The following is a 24,083-nucleotide window of genomic DNA, read 5'->3' on the forward strand; positions in this document are numbered from 1 at the left end:
TTGTGCCAAGCATGCTGAAAAACATTTTTGGGTTTACATACACTTGAATAAATAAATTCATGTAGATATCTGCCTTCCTAGCCTCTAGTCTTGTGAAAGAGTAATTTCCCATGAAAGTTTTCGAATAATATAATGGCTATTGATTATCAAAAGATGGAGCTTCTTGATAACCCATCAATGGTCTAGATCTCTGATTTCCTAGCATAATAACGCATGCCTTGAGGAATGGCCTAGATCTCCTCTGGTATCCCAACACAAACACAATTAAACAATTAATAAGATATTATCTGATTTCATATGAGAATGGAATTAATATAGAATGCAAGAAGAAAAGAAGAAAATGTAACTATAACTCTAGTAAAAGTTTTCTGTTTTATTGCTGAGAAGAATTTTAATTACAGTGCACTTTACACAACATTCCTTACTTAAACCCAGAGCTTGAGTGGTTTTGTTTTAGTTGTGTGGGTTTGAGTATAGCAAAATGCAAGTCCAATGAATAGTCTAGGTGCTATCAAACCATGGCATTGAAAGATAAAGCCATATATCTATTTCAGTCATTTATGTATCCTTTGGCATCGACCCACTGGATATAGGATTCCATTAGTTTCTTGGCATACTGGCTAATAACAAGGGGCAGCAAGTATTTTGTTCCCAAGGCAGTTGGTCATGAGAAGGCAAGGTCCAGTCCTTTACGGTATGAGGTCTCTATAGTCACAGGAGTTCCTACGTTGACCACATGGGTACAGTAGCAGTTCCTTTCCCGATAAGGTAATGGGCTCAGTCTGTAAAAAAAAAAAAATAAATAATTAGTAAACCTAGCTTTTTTTTTTCTCAGTGCATACGATAGAGCATTTGTTTAATTTTACACCCTTCAATGCTGAGCTTTTATCTGACTAATTTAAAACCAGGAGTCTGTTTTTAATTGTAAACTTTAGAAAGCTCATCAGTTTCTTCTGCCTCTACCTGCTCATACACGGAGGAAACCAGTAAGACTGCATTGTTTTTCTGGTTTAGTCCTTGATTTAAACCTTTTTCAAATACAATCCAACACTTATATTGTATACACAGTAAGTATGATTAAAAAAATAAAATAAAATTCCCATACTTCTCTTTTAAGGATCAGCATCAAATAGAAAGCATTACAAAGATTCAACCCATTTATCAGGGTGTGTTTTAGAGCTTTCCAGGCCATTTTTGTCAGCTAGGCAGGATAACTTCTTCCTATGCAAGGTAAATTTTGGTATAATAGAACTGAGAAGAATTTTCAACCTCCTTGAGCCTGACAAAACTGCATCAGTCCCATTCTACCTCTTGGTAACTTTCTCACTGTTGCTTAGATCAGATGCTAGTCCGATTCAGGTCCCTGTCAATTCAGGCACAGATAGGCCTGGGCACACACAGGAGCCCTGACTGAGTACAGCCTTACATTTGTGAACCAATCGGCTTGACCTTAAAGCTGAACCCCAGTGTTACCTTAAATATTAATCCTCTTCTGTTCAGAATTACCGACTCTAATATTATTGCATTTTGTAAGTGTCTAACAGTGTGTACCAGATGCTGTCTATTCCTCAATATCTCTTGCCTCTCTTCTGGGGTGGACTGGATGATTATTTTATTGAATCTCCAACCTCTTTACTCTGGCTGCTCTCAGAAACAGCCAATTCTGGAACTGAAGTGACCCACTGATGACATCACTAGGTCATAAATACTAGGTCATAAAATCTAGCTTAGTGTGCTAGATTTAGTGTACATTGCTGTAGTGTTGGTAGTAGTCTAGGTAAATTAGCCTGCCTGAGAGCCAGGCTGGGTTTAATCAGGGTCAGGGTTGAGTCACTCAGGGAAGCTGGGTGACTCAGCAAGCAGCACCTCCCACTTGCTGGAACCTTGGAGAAGATTCCAGAAGAATGGGTGGGAAGTTAGGAGGGGCTGCTTAGAGCATTGATGGCTGCTTAGAGTATTGATGAGGGCCCTAGCCAATCCCGGCCAAGTGGGCTGGCAGGGGACGGCCACCTCCTAAAATACTCATGAGTCAGCAGGAGCAGTCGGCTGGAAGATGGAGAAGAAGTGCTGAGAAGGCTGTCTGTGGCCCTTGAGGGTGCACCTTGGGCCTGGGGCTTGTGTGCTGGAGGGATGCTCTACAACACACAGAGGAAACCTGTCTTGGATGCATGGAAGCAGATGTGAGGACAGCGGGGATGAGTCGGCACATCCAGGAGTTCTCCAGGACTAGTCAGCCAGATGGGCTGGTGAGTTTACAGTCTGAGAGGACTGTGGGAAGTAGCCAGGAGGGCTAGTAAGAAAGGCAGCTGCAGCCAGGTGGGCTGGCAGTGCCTGAAGAGCTAGCGATGGGATCAGTAGCCTCAGGAATGTAAGCTGAACATTGAACTTTACTACACTACCAAGGGGGCCTGCGGTCCCAGCTTGTAAAGGGCTTTTGCTTCAAAATCTGACTGTTGCATTTTTGGATTAACCATCAGTGTGCCAGCTGGGATATCTGCAAGCAAGTGTGCTGGAGGAAGCAGTGGTTTGTGTATAGACTGTATATAGGAAAGTTGTCCCTGAAGAGTTGTTCTAAGTCAAGTAGGCATCCCATAATACCCCTATCCCCACCCAAATTTTATCCCCTCAACAAAATACAAAGCATACTGGACTGTTTTCTGACTCTGGGAAACTTTGGAAATTCGATGTGCCTGGCTGGGCATGGTGGGGGATCCAATTTCTTCTGCGGCTCCTACGTGGGGTGCTCTACATATGTTATATCTACAATGTGCAAAACAGCTCACCCCAAGAAAAAAATGCATTTAGTAGGTTTTCTGGGGGGACGACAACTTTGGAATCAGGCAAGTTATAATTTTGGCAGCCTAAATAACAGCTTTAAATAGACTTCTCCATTGTTCTACCTGCTCTTAGCCCTCAGGTACTCTGTCTTTTCCTGAACTGGTTCCCCCAGTGTCAGTTACCACATCTAAACTGACAGCCAAAGCTCCTGCCCAAATTAGAAATATTTCAGTCTACTTTGCTATGTGATTTTGTATAATGCAAAAGATGACCCTCACTTACATGATGGCAGTCTCTGTAAGGAAATTAACAAATCACAATGATGCCATGGCATACCACCACCTCTGCCAGTCGATGCAGTTGAAAGTTTGCTGCCTGATTTTTGCAGGATTCAGAACCTCTGAGGTGAATAAAACATGAATGCTACCAAATATGATCTGTCTCGTGTCTCTTTAATTTTTTTCAGTGATACATATACTATTCTAGTGCAAAATATTGATTGCCCTGTAAGTATAGTCACAGGTTTGATACATTCTTTTCAACAAAAGGTAAAATAGAAAAAGTTAGATTTGTTATTATTAAAGAAGTATGGCCAAAGCTTTTTTGGCTATACTTCTGCGGGAAAGCCCGCTGTCAGCTGACATCAAAGAGCCAGTCCAGGCTCTAAACAGATCCTGGCCATATGGTCAGGATCTGCCCAGAAGCCTGGACCGGCAGCAGGCTCAGCCTCCCACCTCCCGCCGCTGAGAACCTGAGCCAGCCACTCATGCTCCCACCCCCTCCATAGCCCAGCACTACAGTAAGCGCTTGAGGAGCAGAGAGACGGTGATGACAGTTACCAGCTTTCTGAGAACCAAGAGATCAGTGCTGTTTGATCGCTAAGTTCTCTGTCTTAGAGGCAGTGGGGGACAGCTGCAGTTGGGATCGGTGCTGCAGCCATCTAGGTGGGTATGATTATATTTTTTTGCAATTCCCAAACTTTTATTTAAGAAAGTATTTCCTTTTTTCATGGCCTGGAGATGAATTTTGTTTCAAAGCACCTAGCAGGAGGCTGATACTTGTTCCCTGCTGCCTAAAATAGAGGAATCAGTTTAGAGTGGTGTTGCCATTTGTGATATACTCACTAAACAGTGACTTGCAAATAGTGAAACAAATATTCATCCAATAAGATATGAACAAGCCTGTACAGGGAGCTAAGCAAACAACATGTGTTATTACAATAGTATTACCTTGTGATATTCTACAAGGTCAGCCAGAGTTGCATGCTGTTGTTGATCCACTCCCAAAAAGCCATAAGAGGTGCCAGAAGCATCTATAAGAAAATGCATGTATCCATCTTCATGGCGATATGAGAGAACATAGCCTTGGATCTTCTCACTGACACGAAGAAGAAAGCTTCCTGGTGCCTGGCCTTTTAAAAAGTCTTCTGATTCTAGTCTTGAGATGATGCCTATGAGCAATAAAAATGAACATAAAGTTAATTCCTTTTTTTTTCTAGGAGGGGAACATTTACGAAGTGGAAAGCTGTTCTACCCCAAAGCCATGTTAAGAAATGCAAGTTTTCCAAAAAACTGAAAGCCAAGACAGGATGGTTCTTTGCGGTTTTAAAAAGAAAAACAACGCAAGACCAATGCTCTGTACTTAAAAGGAGAAGTACAGCCAAAACTTGTTTGGCTGTATTCTATGGATCACAGGAGTGCAGTTCGTTCTGCACTCCTGTGACCCATGTTTAGCAGTCGACTGACGTCACAGAGCCAGTCCATGCTCAGGCAAGTTAGTGACAATGAAGTCGGGACCCGCCCACATACTTGGACCAACACCTGGCTCAGCCTCTCAGCGAGCCACTAAGAGGCTGAGCCAGCCACTCCAGCCCCCTCCACAGCTCAGTGTTGAAGTGAGCGTAAGGGGGAGGGGGGTCAACAGTCCTGCTCAGGGAGCCCTGAGAACAGAGCGCTCAGTACTCAATGTTGGAGCCAGCGAGGGACAGATGCTGCATCCACCTAGGCAAGTATGATTATTAAAAAAAAAAAAAAAAAAGGAAAAGAAAAAAAAAGGAACACTTCTCTTTTAAACGGAACTCAACTGTATCTGAGTACCATAAACTGAAAGAAGCTATTTCATTATTTTTTTAATATTCAAAGCAAACTCACTGATCCATCCATGTCTACATGCTTTATTTTGTTAAGAAATTACACCTCCCTATCTTTTTTTTAGCTGTGGCCATCTTGAGCAAGGGCAGGTGATTCATGTAGCAATTACTTCCTGGAATCAATCTGCCCATAGCTCAGGTATGAGGGTTTGTTTAGCTGAGAATCCCCTCCTCTCTCAGATGAAAGAAAAATGCCTTTGAGGAATCATGGGATGTATGATATTTTGGCCTAGGCCAGAAACTAGGAAGCAACTGAAGAAATGCAAAAAAAAAAAAAAAAAGTTTAAAACCAGCAAACCAGTAAATATATTATACCCTCATATCGATTTAGTAATGCTAGCAGCTTAAGGATTAAACATATTTAAAGTGGTTCTAAAGGCTCAAGGTTTTTCACCTTTGTGTGTGAATGCATGAAGGTAAAAAAACCTTCTGAGTTCAGCAGAACCCCCATGCCCCCCCCCCCCGGTAATACTTACCTGCGATCCAGCGATGTGCACGGGAGTCTCTGCTCTCCGGGGACTCTCCCTCTTCATTGGCTGAGACAGGGGACATTCAGAGCAACAGCTTTGGAGCAGGCTTGCTTGGGTGCCCTCACAGCAAGCTGTTTGCTCTGGGGGCACTTGGAAAGGAAGGAGGGGCCAGGAGCATTGGTGGGGGACCCGAGAAAAGGAGGATCGTGGCTGCTCTATGCAAAACCACTGCATAGAGCAGGTAAGTAGAACATGTTGGATATTAAAAAACAAAAAAAAACAAGAACATAGGCACCTAAACCAAAATCCACTTTAAAGAAAAACCTCTAACCTGATTGAATTAGGGAGCACATGAGGCATATCTTGATCCTGAACAACACAATAGCCAAATAATACATTTTTTTCCCCTACGTTAGAGCTCTGACTTGCCTGTAACATGCACATCATCTCTCACCCCCATAGCCCCCCCCCCCACCCAAGGGGTTCTTCATTTTTGTTTTGATTGTGTATGGAGAGTTGATCTCAATGGAGATATACATCTATATCTATATCTATAGATATAGATATACACACATACACACAGCCAAACCATGCCACGCTAGCTATGACTAAGCACCAATCCACGGTGTGAAACGCATAAGCTGTTTCCCCCTTACTCTGTACAGTAAGGACTGACTGTTTTTGGATTTTTAATCTCGAATAAAGGTGTTGTATCGGTGTGCGGCCATTTTCTTGCTCTTTGATTCACTGCAGAGCCTGCATCTGTGTGCCTTACTAGAGCGTTCATTCTATGGAACTCTTGTCTGGGAGTGTCAATCTTCTCTTTCACGTTACAATCTAACTGGACAATCATCTTTGCATGTAATGCTAGGGTCTGCCTAGGTAAAACTGATTTTATTATTGTTTGGTCAGATTGTAATGTGTATGGTAATCCCAAAGCATATGTTGTCAGCAGATGTAAGCATTTAGTAAACTATTCTTGCTAATTTAAAAAGAAAACCTATATTATGCTATCAGTGTATACAATGGCCAAAAAGATTTACATAAAATATCAAGAAAAAAGTAGAAGACATACTTTGCAAACAAGTATACTTCTATGGTATGCCCTGCCATCCTCTAATGCAGGAAATAATATATCTTAGCTAAAATGTGTGGCTACTCCTTAGTGTGGAATACTTAATCAAAATCAAAATAAAGACCTATATTCCAATGACTCAACAGCCACATCCTTTTGTGAGGTGTGATTGAAGGGATTGGCTAGGACATAACATTATTCAGGGTGTGAAGTACTAAACTGCTTATTAGATGATCATTTTCTTCAAGGAAAGAAGGTGAAAGTATTAAATGAAAACATGTATCCAGATCAGGAAAGTTAAAGAAATGTCAGTAGATCCTTTGTGTGTATTTGTTCTAGTTTGATGACTCAAAGTATAGAATGTAAGAGGGGCAGCATGAGAGCCAGCCAGCTAGAAATTTCTAAGAAGTGGCAGTCTTAAAGGGTTTGTATAGTCTTTTTTTTTTTTTTTTTAATATCAAACATGTCATACTTACCTCCTCTGTGCAAGGGTTTTGCACAGAGTGGCCCCCGATGCTCCTTTTCCGGGGTCCCTCCGCAGCACTCCTGGCTCCTCCTCTTCCCGGAGAAGCGCTTTTCCTGGGGGCACTCGTGCGGGCACGCTCCCGTGTCCTGCTGCTGCGTCCATCGACACAGACAGCAGGACCCAACCCTGCCCCCCGCATCACTGGATTTGATTGACAGCAGCAGAAGCCAATGACTCCTTCTGCTATTAATCTATCCAATGACGACCCAAGCTGGAGCTGGTGTGCTTGTCCCAGTTGCTGGAAAGAACAGGTTCAGGTAAGGAAAAAGGGGGGGGGGGGATTGGTCGGGGGGGAAGCTGCAGCACAGGTGGTTTTTCACCTTAATGCATAGAATACATTAAGGTGAAAAATCACAAGGTTTTACAACCCCTTTAATGATTATTGTATGACATCTCCGCAGTCTAAAACAAAACCCTGCTTTTCAATTCAACAGGAATTCTTCCTTAAAGTGATTATGAAGCTTTATTTTTCTATTACAGTAATAAACATGTCATACTTACCTGCTCTTTGCAATGGTTTTGCACAGAGCAGCCCCAATCCTCTTCTGGGGTCCCCCCACTGGCGCTCCTGTGCCCCCCCCCTCCCCCTACCGGAAGTGGCTTGTTCGTCCTCCAGGCTGCTTGCGTTTATTCAGATACACAGCCCGACTCGGCCCCTACCCCTATAGGTTTTGACTTCCAGTAGCAGGAGCCTATGGCACCCGCTGCTCTTTGCCAAACCTGTGAAAGAGGGGAGTGGGGAGTAGAACTGCTACAGACGTGCACAATGCTAGATCAAGATCGGCCTCAGGTAAGTATTTAGGGAAGGGGACTGCATGGAAGTTACTAATAAAAGTTTTTTTTTACCTTAATGCAGAGAATGCATTAGGTAACAAAAAAAGATAAAACATTTTCTCCCTTTACTACTTTAAAGTAAGCTTGTAATAATAAAAAAGGATGATTGATACTGTATAGTAGGCAGCATAAAGTATGCACTTAACTTCACCAGACTTCTTGCTGCATCAAGCCTCAATAATATGAGTTGTGCCCAAGTTTCCAAATTGGTATTTGTATTTACTTAAGGTCCGCCCTGTAGCAGTTTTACTGCTACAGGGCGACACCTCTGCACCGGATCACGTATATACAAGTGACCTGACTCTTCAGGGTAGGGGTAGCAAATGCACATCACCTGCGGCTCGCTTTTGCTGTGATCACACACAGCAGGAGTCGAGCGGCGAGTACCATGGACTTGATGTCACAGATCATTGAACAGAGAGGCAGAATGGTGGTCTGCCTCTTGTTTCCGACAGGAGGGAAGAGATAAAATTTGTGTCCCTGCAATGCAGGGGGGGAATTTAATCTCTTCCCCTAATAAAAAGCACCTCCCACAGTGTAGTAAAACAATGGTTAGGCACAAAGTTAATCTTTTAATCACCCCTGATGTTAATCCTTTCCCAGCCAGTGTCATTAGTACAGCGACAGTGCATATTTTTTAACACTGATCACTGTTTTCGTGTCACTTGTCCCTAAAAATGTCAGTGTTAGAATGTCTGCCGCAATTTCAATTTATTAGATATGTTTTATAGCAGAAAGTAAAAAAGTTTTTTTTTTTCAAATTGTCGATAGAGCAAAAAATAAAAAATGCAGGGGTGATCAAACAACAAAAAAAGCTCTGTTTGTGGGAAAGAAAAAGGACACATTTGGGCCCAGTGTCACATGACCGCGCAGTTGTCAGTTAAAATAACGCAGTGCTGTATCGCAAAAAATGGCCTGGTCATGAAGGGGGTACATCTTCTGGAGGTCAACTGGGTATTGAATATTTGGAGGCCCTCCCTTTGCAAATCAGGGTCATAGCCATACTCAGATAAGGTAGGTCAGGCTTACTTTAAAATGTTTTCAGTAATACAGGCTTGCTTTAAATGCACATAACACACTCAGTAAAACTTCCTTGTTCACTACAATGTGTTCCAGGAAGTGAACTGTATTTTTACTAGTTCTTAAGCGCTTACGTGCTAAAATCAATCAACACGAAAAACAATACTCTGCATTAGGTAACACAAAGTATGATTCATAACAAAAGGCAAACAAGCGGTAGAATTTGATTAAGGGAAGCTGGCTGATAATTGTCTCCTATGAGGTTATTTGAGATCTCAAAGGCTAGGATACAAAATTATCTTTTGCATATAAAAAAAAAAATAATAATTTTGGGAAGAACAAGATGACGGAGTTTATTAAATCATGTTTTATTTAGAAAGAGAACAATACAGTACAATAGAGATAAAAAAAAGAAAAAAAAAAGAAAGAAGTAGTAACAGGGTAGAAAGTAAATAAAATAAATGATTTGCCAACTTTAAACAATGCAAACATGAAGGTCTCCCATGAGTAACATTATAAAACCCACAATCATGCTTTTGGCACTGGAAAAAGGCAAGTCTTCTGTTCTAAGTGGTGATGCCCTGCTACCCACCTTAGTCGTCAGATGTTTAACATCTAGAAAAAAAAAAAGGGGGGGGGGAGCGCCCTTTAACATATAAGGGGATTGCACACCTACCTTGTGGGGTAGTGACACTGCCTCAATTACAGCCCATTTAACCAATCTTGCCCCTAGAAATAACACTCAAATTGGCAAAGTTTTGGAAATACTTGTGGCAAATAACTGTGCAGGATTTCACATTACAGACAAATCTAGATTTAATGGGATCTCAGGGTAGATTATGGACATTTTTTTCATCAGTAGTCAGTTTGGTTGTTCAAGTTTAGATTACGTCCATCCTTCCCTTTCTCCATTCAAATTAGAAGCAAAAAAAAAAAAAAGGCTTCCTATTAGGCCAAGGCTTCCCAATTCTGACTGAGCAGGTAATTCCGGCAGGTTTTGTTTTTGGTGAAATAGTCAGCTTAAATTTCTTGCAGAGTAAAGGTCAGAGCTCATTTAGCCAGTAGGAAACAATTTTCCTCCAAAGAAAGCTTGTTTGTCTCTCCAGGTTGTAGTGGAATACTTTGTATTGGTGTAAATTATATAGAGATTTCATATTCACGGGGCACTTTAGTGAGGTCGGCTGCTGCTGGATTTTGAGGGGTGCCTACTTCGTTTGCTTGTTTAACCGTTCACATACCCATTAGTCTGCATCTTTGTTAATCTGCCATTTAGGATATCTTGGATGTGCTGAACAATTAAGTTGATGGCCACCAGGTTATCAGCACATCTAGGAATTATCACATCTGTGTATTTCTTGGTAGGCAAACAGAACTCTTCAAAGGCTGGCTTTACAAAGGTGATATATTGTGAGAGAATCTGCTCCAGATCACGACCTCGATCACTGAGGTCTCTAAGTACTCTTCGTGATAGCCGTGTATCTGCATTTGTGTCCACAAACAATTTCATCCAGAACATGTCCCTGATTTCTTAAACATAAAATGCCAATATACCTTCAAAAAGCACCACATCAGCTGGGTATATGGTTATAGGCTCTTCTTTCCTGGAGTGTGAAACTAAATCATAAACAGGAATCTGTACAGTTTTCCCCTCCATGATTTCTCGAAGAGTTTTCAAGATGAGTTCATTGTCAAAAGCATCAAGGTGATCAAAGTTAAACAGGCCTTTCAGTGCCTTGCTTTTCTGCACCGGGGTCAGTATCCAATAAAAACTGTCCTGTCTCAACATGACAACTTGCTTCTGATGATGGTCATTTTGTCCCAGAAGCTGTAAATCTTGGAGCAAACAAACTATTTCCCGCTTGCCAATGCCGCCGCTGACCCCGATGAGGAATGGCGGCCCATTCTGTGGTGTGTGGTTGGCCAGCTCCTGCTCGCTGTTTCCTGCCATGTTTCCCTGGATCTCCAGCCTCCTATGGCCGGTCTTGACTCATGTCTCAAGATGACTGAGTTTAATGCTTGCTTACTAAGTACTGTCGATAACTTACTTAGTGGCGACGATTTACTAAAGGCAAAGAGACACTTTGCAAGGAAATTTTCATCAGAGCTTAATGAATGAGGTTAAGTTCTGCTGGTTTCTTCATCCAATCCTGTGCAAGCAAAATGCTGTTTTTTTTTTCCCTTGCATGTGATGGAACATTCTTTGCAAATTAAAATGCCACCACATTAACTAAACTCTGGAAAAAATTCCCTTGCACAGTGGAATTTCACTTGCAAAGTAAACAGCCTAAGTATGTCCACTAGGTGACAGCATTTTTTAAGTATACTGATTAAGCTGTACTGCAGATGTGAAAGGTTGGACACTGCATTCAATTATAGACAGTGTGACTGAATTTTTGCACATGAAAACTAAGGATATATTTTCACACAGCAACAGAGACCTGCCGGAGCTATTCATTCTACTGCGCTGCTGTACATTGGCATGTGATTTGTCACACTGCGCTGCACTAAACTTCAGCAGGTCTGCATTTTAGCGCAGCCCTAGGTTGTGTTGCAGCGTGAATGGGACACTTAGATTAAAAAAAAGGTTTCCTGTGTGTCCCTGCTGTGACAAACGTTTTACCATGCGGTAAAGCGTCTGTCACTGCATATTGTGTGAATTCACCCTAGTAAGAGTAAAAGTGGACTAAACACTCTTCATTATAGTCTGTGTGATTATTAAAAACGTTTCCACATCAAGTGAACGTTTTTACCTAAAATAAATGAAGTTGGCCTTTAGGGCGAATTCGCACTACAACGCAGAGCCACCGGAGCGACTAACTACTCCAAAAACTCTGCGTTCCAGCTGCAGTAGGGGGTAGTGTGGTGTGGGATTCAGTGCATTACATGGCTCCCTTTTTTTTTTTCAATAAACTTTATGTGAAGTGTACAAAATGTACGCGTCATTCACCGCAATGTAGGGCAGCGCAATGCACTGTGCTGCCTTACATTGCAGTGCGATTTGGCACAGTGCGCTAAGATAAAATGCAGCATGTCTGCCGTCTACTACAGCACTAGGCTGCATTTCAGTGTGAATGGGACACATAGAAAACAATGGTTTCCTGTGTATCCCTGTGGTGACATTTTCCTCTGCAGCAAAACATCTGTCACCCCAAACAGTATGAATTAGCCCTTAATCCAAAAAATGACTGGCTAAAGAGAGACTTTATCCCCTTCACGCCAACAGTACACATATATGTGGTCTCACTGGACTGGCCTTTCTTCCATGGGACCGCATGTATGCGTATCTGTCTTTGTGCTGAGATCAGGGTCTCAGCGGGGACCCCAGGTCCGATATTAATGATCAGGACCCAGCACCCCCAGTTCCAGGTCACCTAATCACTGTGATAGCCTCTGATTGGCTATCACAGTGATCAATCACTGTGAAGCCTGCCCCTGTGTTTCTCCCTCTGTGAATGGAGAGAAAAGATACATTGTTTCTCTCCCTGCAAGGAGAGAGAGCAATACAAACAACTGTGTGTAAACAAAAAAAAAAAAATTATGAAAATAAATGAAAAAATACTTAGATCAAGGCTTGATCTAGGTCAGTGCCAGGGTTAGTGTTTGGGTCAAAGGTTTTAATTAGTGCTACCCCTATTATTTCTATTATTGCAAGTGCTTTACATCAGGGGACAGAAGGGAGTGGCTGCATGCTGGGATATACAGGATATAGGAACTACCCAACTGCACATACTGGATCTAAGCATTGAAGAAAGAACTACTGGTCTAAAAAGAGTAAGTAGATGAACCAGAGGCATTACTGGAACCTGGGACCATTCATTTCATAGTAGCAGCACAGCTACTGTCTTCAACAGTAATGTAATTTAATTAACTACTTGCCGACCGCTCCACGCCGATATACACCCTTTTGAGGACGGATATCTTTGTTATGGCAGCAGCTAGCTACCCCGGTATCCCCATGTTTGGCTGGCGGTCGGCTACAAGATGAAAGTGGTCCCTGCGGTGAATTTGCCGCAAGATCACTTTGATCGGCGGCGAGAGAGGGTCCCCCCTTCCACTGCGCTCCGGTGCCCACCGCCGCTTACAGCTGTTGGCAGCGGCGGAGACGATCATTTTTTTAAATGACAATTTTTTTTTTTATTATTGCATTTTAGTGTAAATATGAGATGTGAGGTCTTTTTGACCCCAGATCTCATATTTAAGAGGTCCTGTCATGCCTTTTTTCTATTAAGGGATGTTTACATTCCTTGAAATAGGAATAAAAGTGACACTTTTTTTTTTTTTTTTTAAACAGTGTAAAAATAAAAAATAAAAGGTAAAATAAATAAGAAAAAAAAAATTTTAAACGCGCCCCATCCCGCCGAGCTCGCGTGCAGAAGTGAACGCATACGTGAAGTGTACGCATACGTGAGTAGCGATCGGTAGAGCGAGAGCAATAATTATAGCCCTAGACCTCCTCTGTAACTCAAAACATGCAACCTGTAAAATTTTTTAAACGTCGCCTATGGAGATTTTTAAGAGTAGAAGTTTGTCGCCATTCCACGAGTGGGCGCAATTTTGAAGCGTGACATGTTGGGTATCAATTTACTCGGTGTAACATTATCTTTCACAACATAAAAAAAATTGGGCTAATTTTACTGTTATTTCTTATTTTTTTAATTTAAAAAAGTGTATTATATATAAAAAGTGCGCTTGTAAGACCACTGCGCAAATACGGTGTGACAAAGTATTGCAACGACCGCCATTTAATTCTCTAGGCTGTTAGAACCCCCAAACATTATATATATAAGTACCGGTATTTTTCTAGCAAAAAAACACCACATCTAAAAAAGAAGCCTGGTCTTTAAGTGGTTAATAGCTCCACTGGCCAGAACCTGTTGAATATCATTTTTAGTGCAAAGATACGTTTTATCTTTGTTCTTCCACTGTACACTCAGTAGAAAGCAAGGCTCTCTAGCTAAGAGCACCTTGTAAAAAAATAAAATGGTTAACATAGATCTTTAGCCAAAGCTTTTTCAGTTTGGGATGGAGTATGGAATGGTTAAAACCAGGGTGCAACTAGAAATCACAAGGTCCCATACCAAAAACCCACAGCAGAAAAAACGCCATTGGCAGAGATATTACAGTTCCTCTGAAGGTAGAAGGTGGGTTTTATTAATCCAGATGACTAGAAAAAAAAGAAGTGTTTAAAAAGTCTACCCTCTTGCACATGATACTGCTATTGGAGGTCTACCTTTTCAGGCATTTTTTCTTTGTATGTATTTGCGCGTATTTACGTGCATTTTCATTTTAGTGTGCAAATGCGTGGAAACTTATTCTCGCGTTTTCATTCTGCACAGGATAGTGATTGTACAAAACAGAATGGGCTGATGCAGAATAGGGTATGTACAATGTGGCACAGGGAATGAGACAGCGTGTAATAGTGAAGATACAGCATAGAATATGCAATGAGCCAGTGCAGAATAGTGAACATACATCATGGCATACATAGTTTACTAGCAAAGGTATTTTGGAACCTTAAGGGCATGACAATGCAGTATTGTTTATTTAAGTGCACTGCGTTACAAAAAAACGTACATGCACCTTTGTTTGGTGGGCCATGGCAGGCTATTCAAATTGATGGGCTGCTTTAACACAACGCGTGGTAACATGCAGCGTAATGTGCATTAATACGTGCGATCAACAATGTAATTGGGGCCATGCATCTTTATAGTCACATAGGGCTCTGTGCAGATCCCTGTCAGTAAGGCTGGGTAGTGCTGGCTCTTTGTTTACAAGTGACAGTGACTGAGCTGTCATTATATCTGTGGGCCCATGCTGACGGAGGTCTGAACGGGAATTATTTAAACTACAGAATCTGCTACCACTCCTCATTATCAGTACCTTGAGCAGGCTTGATCCCCTGCCCCTCCTCTAGGTCTGGGCCCCGTAGCAGCCACATGGGCTGCTAAAGTGGTAGTTCCACCAGTGGTTGAAACCATTTTTTTTGTTGTCTATTTTCATATTGGGGAGATTTTTTTTAATCTTTCTGTTTGGGTTTTTTTCCAAAGTGACTAGAAAATCTAAGGCAGTTGTCACTGGGACAGCAGATATCCTCAATGGAGAATTTGCGATCACCTCTTGTTCTAATGAAAACTGTACAATTTAGATTTCCAGTAAAAGTCAGTCCTTCCCCTGCACCCCTAGTGTCTATCCATACACTTAAAAATCCCTCCTCCTAGTATATGGCATAGGATCGGATTAGGGTAAAGGGCATTATTAGGGTATAAGGCACAGCACAGGGTTTGATGATGGTAGTAAGCACAGTACAGGTACACTGGATGGTAAGCTAGCACACTACAGGACACAATTATGATGGAGAGCACAGTACAGGTACAGTCATTGTACATTAAGTTGGCACAGTACATGGTCTGATGAGGGTATGGGGCACAGTACAGGATCTGATGAGGGTAGAAAGCATAACACAGCTACACTGTATGGTAAGCTAGCACACTTCAGGGCACAATGATGGTGGAGAGCACAGTAAAGGCACAGTTATTGTATATTAAAGAGGAACTGCAGTCTGCTCACATAATTTGTAATAAAAACATCTTTGCCATTCTGAAGCTTCTCTCCAGCCACGTTGCATATTTTATATATACTGTGAATCTGTACTTGCCAAATGTGCTGCAGAAATCTCCCTCCACGAAGTCTGGCTGCATCCATTTTAACTGTGGGTAGCTGAAGCTGCTGCCTGTTCACTTCCTGGATTTACACAGACACACAGGAGGCACACCTCCAGCTCTGCAGCTCTCATTGGCCCTCTGACGACTCATCCCCCCCACCCTTCCTGGCAAACTCTCACAAGAGTGAGAGAGAGAGCTGTGCGTGATGTCATAAGCCTAGGCTTTTTACCAGACAAGAAACAGGAAGCGGGCTGTATAAGGTATTTACTGGCAGAAAAAAATGTTTTATTATCCAAAGTTAAAACAACAAGGGCAAAGGATTTAATAGATGGAAAGATGAAAAAATTACTGAAGTTCTGCTTTAAGTTGGCACAGTACATGGTCTGATGAGGGTAGAGGGCACAGTACAGGATCTGATGAGAGTAGAGCGCATAGCACAGGTACAGTGTGTTGTGTATGGCAAGTTAGCAAAGTAAAGGGTCTTAGGGAGGTAGAAAGCACAATGCAGTATATTGTATAGTAAGCTGGCCCAGCACAGGGTATGATGATGGTAGAGGGAACAGTACAGGTACAGTGTATGGTAAATTGGCTTAGTATAGGGTCTGATGAGGGTGGAGGGCACAGTGCAGCCATGACAGGTTAAGCCACCAATCATGAGGCAAGCAGAGGCAGACGAATGGTATGATGCTGAGGACCATGTGATGAGAACTCAGAGGCAGCAATGAAAATTTTACTTAAGTGTTAACTGTTCCCAAGTCTATCTATAAGGGCACTTTCACACTGAGGTGCTGAGACGTATTTTTAGAGGCGCTTTACCGTCGTTTTAGCGGCGCTTTTCGGCCTTCAGGCTTTCACACCGGAGTGACAGGAGAGGCGCTATTTTTAGCACTATAGTGCCTGTAAATCACCTCAGTGTGAAAGTAGCCTAACTGAAACAAAAAGTTTGGGCTATACACTTTAATGCCCTGTACACACGGTTGGATTTTCCGACGGAAAATGTGCGATAGGACCTTGTTGGAAATTCCAACCATGTGTAGGCTCCATCACACATTTTCCATAGGAATTTCCGACACACAAAGTTTGAGAGCAGGCTATAAAATTTTCAGACAACAAAATCCGTTGTCGGAATTTCCGATCGTGTGTACACAAATCCGACGCACAAAGTGCCACGCATGCTCAGAATAAATAAAGGGATGAAAGCTATTGGCTACTGCCCCGTTTAGAGTCCCGACATACGTGTTTTACGTCACCGCGTTCAGAACGATCGGATTTTCCGACAACTTTGTGTGACCGTGTGTATGCAAGACAAGTTTGAGCCAACATCTGTCAGAAAAAATCCTAGGATTTTGTTGTCGGAATGTCCGATCAATGTCCGACCGTGTGTACGGGGCATTAGAGTTTACTTTCCCACACAAGTTAAATTGCTGGGAATTGGGTACAAATGCAGCAATATTGTGGTATATCAAATTCAATAAGGATTGAACAAGAGTTGGAATCTCCCTCCACCTAACCTATCATCTATGTGTTTATTTTTCTCTGAAATTACCTCAGACTAACTATACACATAATTAGCAGCAAACCTTTGGCTCGGTTCACACATGGGCGGCACGACTTGCAGGTCGCCTCAGCGAGGCGACCTGCAAACGACTGCCGGGGCGACTTGCGAGACGACTTCTGCATAGAAGTCTACGCAAGTCGCCCCAAGTCGCCCCCAAAGTAATACAGGAACCTTTTTCTAAGTCGGAGCGACTTGCGTCGCTCCAATTAGAACGGTTCCATAGCACAGAACGGGAGGCGACTTGTCAGGCGACTAGGTCGCCTGACAAGTCGCCCCAGTGTGAACCGAGCCTTACTTTTCAAATGTAATTATATGTTCACTGTGTTAGTTACAGATATCCTTTGTGACGGTCTAGGGGAAAAGGGTCAGGAGGCCCAGAAGGGGCATCACTAAGAATTTAAAACACTGTACACCACTAAATGATTCATAGATGCCCATGTTGTGTAGAAATCAGACATTTGGATTGAGTAAAGGTCTGTGCTAATTACTTTCCTTCTAAGAGCAAGGACATTGTTCAGTATATGGATACCACCAGATCGTACTGACTAGTGCTTACCGTGAAACCAAGGTGCAATGCTGGTTCCAGATTTGTCCCATCCAGCATAAAGAGGAAGTTGCTCATCTTTATACCATTTGATGATACTATCACGTGTGCAGCTAGAATTTAATCTTCTTACACCCTGTCTTCTGTCAGACCTTAAAAAATACAATAATTGATGCATTACAAAAAAATACATTTTCAAACTTATATCTAACCTAAAATAGAAAAAGCTATGTGTTTGACCAGGATACTTGCTTTTTTTTAAGTGGCTCAGATTTGAACCTTTACTAATCAAATTTAGAATTAAAATTACATTTGCGGAAGTTACTGTAATAACACACTCAGGGATATTCAGTCAACAGTACAAGTATGGAAAGCTATAAAGCTTCAATTCAGTAAACATTTAACACTTAGTGAATATTTAATACATTTGCACTGCACAATTTTGCAGCTAAGGCTGCATACACACGGTCGGACTTTTCGACCGGACTGGTTCGACAGACGTTCCAGTGGACTTTCGACTGACTTTTTAACGACCGGACTTGCCTACACACGATCACACCAAAGTCCGACGGATTCGTACGTGATGACGTATACCGGACTAAAATAAGGAAGTTGATAGCCAGTAGCCAATAGCTGACCTAGCGTCGGTTTTTGTCCGTCGGACTAGCATACAGACGAGCGGATTTCTGGGTCCGGCTGAGTTACGACGTAAAAATTTGAAGCATGTTCCAAATCTAAAGTCAATCAGATTTGCGACTGGAAAAGTCAGCTGAAGGTCCGGTGAAGCCCACACACGATCAGATTGTCCGTCGGACAAGTCTGGTCGAAAAGTCCGACCGTGTGTACGCTGCATAAGAGTGTTGCATGTTGATGGAATTGATAGAAACAAATTAAACCTATTAATGCACAGAGCACAAAAGTGAACATTTGTCTCTCTGAATAAAGCACAACCCTCAAAATGTTTTATTGGTCCTGAATAGAATGAGGGAGGGCTGAAACTTCTGTCATGCTCTCATTGTGGTCTTTACTCCACTGGGGAGTTTCCTCCTAGTGTTTTTTTCTCTGTGACACCAGGAAACTAGAAATGAGGTAAGTGGGTAAATTGCCCTACCAGGAAAGTAAGGAATGCAATTAAATGACAGAATTTCAAAGCCGTTTTGGTTACAGGAATTAATGTAAAATGTCTTAAATGGGCACACAGCCAGCATTAAAATATATAAAAGTGGTTTTAACCTTTCCTTACTATAGCTAAATGGAAAAAAAACGTTTGGAACTGGGCTATAAAGTAGACATAAAATAAAAACAAAACAAAAAAACAAAACAAGCTGACATATATACATTTCCATGCATTTTTTCTAACCCTGAATTCAAGGCTGCTCTCACATAGAAAATTTCCTGGAAGTGTCAAACGTTGCCTGTCCCCTTCTGATGGGACTATGGGCAGAAACCTTACACCAGAATAAATAAAACTGACATAAATAAAGAATTGACACATTTTATTTCAAATGGATTGAACTGGCTGCGGCCCTTAAATAACCAGACATTTAAAAAGATATATAACCATTTCATAATATAATTAAATACACTATAACTCATATATATACACACACACACACACACACACACACACACACACACACACACACACCGTTAATACATATATAACTTTAACTCGGCCAGAACAGCCTCGAGATAGCACAAAAAAGTATAGGGAAAAAAACTGTTCCCTTTCATAAGAAAGGGATGAAAACCACATAACAAGGACCACAATGATGGGCGGGAGGGTGGGACGCTCCTTCTTTGCTGTCAACCACTGACTGTAGCTTACTACTCAAATTTTTTCTTATATAGGTACCTGCAAATGCCATTACAGTTAATTGGAACATGTGTCAACAAAACAAATCAATTAAAAAGGTAATTATGCAAATAAACTTTCACCAGCTCAATTCCAGCTAGAAATGTCTAAAGTCTGACACGGTCCCATAGGCGGTCATCGCAAATTTCTTTGCCCCTCCCACCTCATATTCTTAATGGCCCTACACCAGGATGTGCTGCTGTACTGGAACATAGGGATATCAGGTATGTGAAGGATGCAACAGGGGGTGGGCAAGCATTAACGGCCAGTTCACACCACATGCAGTCCAGTGCGTTTTTTTCTGCATCAAAAACGCATGGAAAGTAGGTTATATGGTTTTCAATGGCATAGTTCACACCAGTGCTTGCAGTTCCAGAGCGTTCCAGTTCCAGAAAAAAGTAGAGCATGCTGCATTTTTCCTGCACTGGACTGTACTGGAACGCTGTAAAAAACATCAAAAACGCATAGGAACGCACCTAAATGCACCAAAAATGCACTGCACCACAGTTGTCCTTATTTAGGGTTAAGAAAAAAAGGGGGGGGGAGCACTGGACTGCATCAAAATGCGCAGGCAGAAAAGCACTTGGAACACATCTGGACTGCGTTTCTATGGTGTGAACTGGCCCCAACACTCTTAAAAAGACAAACCTTTTCAGAATAAATAAGACATGGAAAAGGACTCGAAAACTGCTGAAGTTATACGCCAGCACCTTTAGCTTAGACACTCTTTCATAACACTTGACCACAAAATTAAAAAAAGTGACAACCAACCCAAAACAGATTTATGTATCATCTACCATGTTAAAAACGTTCCAAATATTTTATCCTAACTTACATTTTTATTGGCTCAGTAGAGAGCCTCCTGTTTTGCCACAACCTTGGGTTTTACCAATCAGTTTTACATTAAACATTCTTATAATTACTAAAATTAATATGTTTCACTGTACCTGCTTATCCCACAGTTGCTATTTGTAGATGAAGTTGGCTTCGGTTTTGGTGGTAAAGGGGGTCGTTTAGCTTCTCCAAAATTTTTGGCCCTCTCAGTCACACTTCCTTTCTCAATGGCCTGCATTGACAGCCTCTTGTAGTCGTCCCTGGCCTGTTTAGCCATAGACCTCCGTCTCTCATCAGCTGCCTTTGATTTTCTTACTGAAAAATGGGAAATAATTTGACTTAATTTAAAAATGTAATTCCAAATACAAATGTGTACATATCCATGTAGTACGAGGAAGGGGTGATTTTTTTTTCATCCCAAAATAGAAAAAATAAAAAGTTTCTTCGGCTGAATTAAATACTAATTTTGTTTTACTGCCAAGGATTAAAGTGCTTTTACTGATGGAATAGTGTGCAAGCTTGTCTGATATCAACAACACAGAATTCTGACAATAAATAATCATAGTTAACACAAAAAATTGGATGGGCAGTACAAAAGTTTTACATTTACTGCATCAAGCAGCCAGCATTTTAGATTGCAAAGTAAGACAACATTTACAAAATAGATGATTCATGCTTGTTTTTAGCAATTATTTTGTGAGTATATCTAGATGTTATAGCACATAATTTGGACAGTAAACTTGTTGCCAATGCCTCATTCCCCAGCTGGAACTTTTGAAAATGCCTGGTACTTCTGGGTACAGGTGAGCATGTGACCTCTTCTGCTTCCTCTCAGTATGTGGTGCAATTATTGTATCATTATGCAATTATTGTATCATTATTCAGGAGAACCTGTTACTTTACTCCTCTGGACAGGTTTGCTTTAATGGATAACTTTAGCTATTTGATGTGAACAGCACCCTAGGTAGCCCTTTGGCAATGTGTTGAAGAAAAGTCACAGCAGGGAAGACTGAGGTTTCTTAAAGCTTGAAATGAGATTAAATGTCACTACATTTTTCTTTCAACTTTATATGGTTGTCCAACACGTATGCACTTTCCAAGTACACCATGTTACCTTAGGAATGATATTTTTTTTTAAATCAAAATGTTTTGTAATCTGCAGTTGCTAAATACAAAGTAAAATATAATATATGGCTAAAGAGGGTTATGTATACCTGACCATTACAACTATAAGAGCTTGGTGGACATCCTATAACGGTTCGTGGAAATTGAGCCTGAAAAGCGTGTCTTAGTTGTAGGTATCTAAATAGCATACGGTTGGGCAGATTTCGGGTCCTTTTTAGATCAAAGGTAAGGAGTCCACCATTGGACACTATATCCCCCAGTGTATTCATTTCAAACTGCGCCCAGAGTACTGGGTAAGGAATGGTTGCAAAATGTGGCAACCGAGGATTGCCCCATAATGGGGTGTACGGGTACCAAGTATCTTGTTCCTCCATCTTGGACCTAACAGTGTTCCATACCTTCAATGTGGTTTTCATTGGAGTGGTAATCCAGGCATTGGACCGGGGTCCACGGTGGACCAAATACCTTAGTTCGGCACATGAGCCCAACAGAGCCGCTTCGAGAGTGGCGGCTAGGTTGGCCGGCTCTTCCGAGAGCCACTAGCGTACCGAGACCAGGACCGTGGCCCAATAATATTTAATCAGACATGGTAGGGCGAGGCCCCCCAAGAAGGTCGGAAGTTGTAGTTTCGTTTTCGCTATCCTAGGCGTACCTCCGAGCCAGAGAAAGGAGGTGATAACACCATCCAATTTTTTTAAACAAAGAGGAGGGGATGGGGGTCGGGGTCTGTCTAAAGAGGTACAAGAATTTAGGTAAAACTGACATCTTGATTAAATTAACCCTGCCAACTAGAGTAAGGGGTAGTGTTTTCCAGGCAGCACATCTCCCAGACACGGAAGATACCACCGGGGTCAGGTTCAGGTTGATATACTGTGATAGATCCTTGTGTATAATGACACCTAAATATTTGAACTGAGAGACCGTTGTCAGTGGGGTATTGGTTGGCAGTGTTATGTCTGTAGAGGACAGCGGGAATATAACCGACTTGCCCCAGTTAATGCCATCCTCACTGATCTATGATAGACAGGACCACCTCCAGGGAGTCCCTGTCATTACGCAGATATAGGAGAGTATCATCGGCGTATAGGGAGACCCTCTCTTGTACTGGACCTATGGAAATCCCATCCAATGCTTCCGAAGAGTGCAGGAGAATCGCCATCGGCTCAATGGCCAACGCAAAGAGGGCTGAGGACAGGGGGCACCTGTTGCGTACCTTTGTGGAGCTGTAAGGGTAAAGAGAGGGTCGACCCCATCCGGACTCTAGCCCTGGAAGAACTGTATAGGGCCTGCACCCATGAGATAAAATTGGCCCCAAAGCCGAACCGACGTAAGACCTCCCATAGATAGACCCACTCCACCAAATCAAATGCTTTTTCAGCATCAAGAGAAACCACTGCATCCGATGGAGTGAGATAGTCTGTGGACGCCAGGACCGTATGTATACAGCCTCCTAAGGTTGATATCTGTCCCTTTACCGGGCATAAATTCCATCTGATCCTCATGGATCAGGGTAAGGATAACGTCATTCACTCTACCTGCCAGTATTTTGGTAAGTAGCTTAACGTCAACGTTAAGTAAGGATAAATGTCGGTAAGATGTGCATAGTTCAGGATCTTTGTCAGGCTTGGGAATCACCACGATGATTGCCTCCGCCATGGAGGTAGGAAGAACACCCCCTTCCAGGGCTTTAGCCATCATGTCGTGCGGTCTGGGCGTTAATTGTTCACCATATTGTTTGTAGAACTCCGTTGGCAAGCCGTCAGCCCCGGGAGTCTTCCCCACCTGCAGGGCACCTATCGCCTGTTGCACTTCTTTGAGAGTTATTGGGCTGTCCAATCTATCCCTAGCCGCATCAGTCAATCTGGAAAAAACAATCTGATCCAGATATTCCCCTAGTTCCTCCTTCGAGTATTCTGCTCTGGTCGAGTAAAGGGATTCATAATAAGAGGCAAAGCGGTCGTTGATGGCCTGTGGGTCAGTCACAACTGCCCCAAGGTCATCTCTGATGTGGGCTATACTAGTAGTTGGTCGTTGTTCTTTTGCCAACCAGGCCAGAAGTCGCCCAGTCCTTTCGCCCTGTTCGAAGATGCGCTGTGTTTGTGCCAATTGGTTCTTTTTGGCCTTGGTCACCCGCAGGATAACCACTTCACGGTAGGCAGCCTGCATATCCAAGCATGTAATTGGGTTTTAGAGAGGATATATTGAAACTCCAGGGCGCTCGCCCTGTTCTCAGCTTCCTCTATAGTGACAGCCGCATCTTGCTGGGCTCTAGAGATAGAGGACTGATAGTAGCGCCTAACGTAGGCCTTGAAAGCATCCCATTTTGCCTCCGAGGAGGCATCCGAGGGATATTCAACACAGTACTCGAAAGACCCACCACTGCTGAACTCTACCTTAACAAAATGCACAGAATCCTGCAACCCCATAGCCTGCCATCCAAGAAGTCCTAGCTCAGTGGTACATAGATTTGGATATCCAAGTAGGTACCAAGATTTCTCCACTGTACTGAAGATGTAGCCTGGCCTGGGCACCCTTTCCTCCATTTGATGGCAATGTCCACTAATTAAACCTACAGCTGGCCATGCACTGATCGAAATCCACTCAGTGGCTGCTGAGTGAAGAAATCAGAATTTTTTTTCATTCAGTCTGCAGA

The 24,083-nt window shown here is 42.3% G+C and overlaps 1 protein-coding gene and 1 pseudogene across 1 annotated transcript in view; both read right to left on the bottom strand.

Moving 5' to 3' along the window:
- Positions 1 to 353: 353 nt before the first annotated feature.
- The window catches only part of SH2D4A (SH2 domain containing 4A), a 179,332-nt gene continuing 155,602 nt past the window's right edge, over positions 354 to 24,083 (bottom strand). Inside the window, exons 6-9 of the mRNA XM_073598185.1 lie at positions 20,419 to 20,620; positions 17,629 to 17,768; positions 4,008 to 4,228; positions 354 to 782 (exon numbers count right to left, since the gene is read on the bottom strand). Of these exons, the coding sequence (XP_073454286.1) occupies positions 690 to 782; positions 4,008 to 4,228; positions 17,629 to 17,768; positions 20,419 to 20,620 (656 nt within the window). The 3' untranslated portion in view covers positions 354 to 689. The remainder of the gene's footprint in view (positions 783 to 4,007; positions 4,229 to 17,628; positions 17,769 to 20,418; positions 20,621 to 24,083) is intronic.
- LOC141107445 (uridine-cytidine kinase 2-like) lies at positions 9,464 to 12,055 on the bottom strand (annotated as a pseudogene).

Source organism: Aquarana catesbeiana, linkage group LG01, assembly GCF_042186555.1.
Source record: "Aquarana catesbeiana isolate 2022-GZ linkage group LG01, ASM4218655v1, whole genome shotgun sequence".
Lineage (NCBI taxonomy): Eukaryota > Metazoa > Chordata > Amphibia > Anura > Ranidae > Aquarana > Aquarana catesbeiana.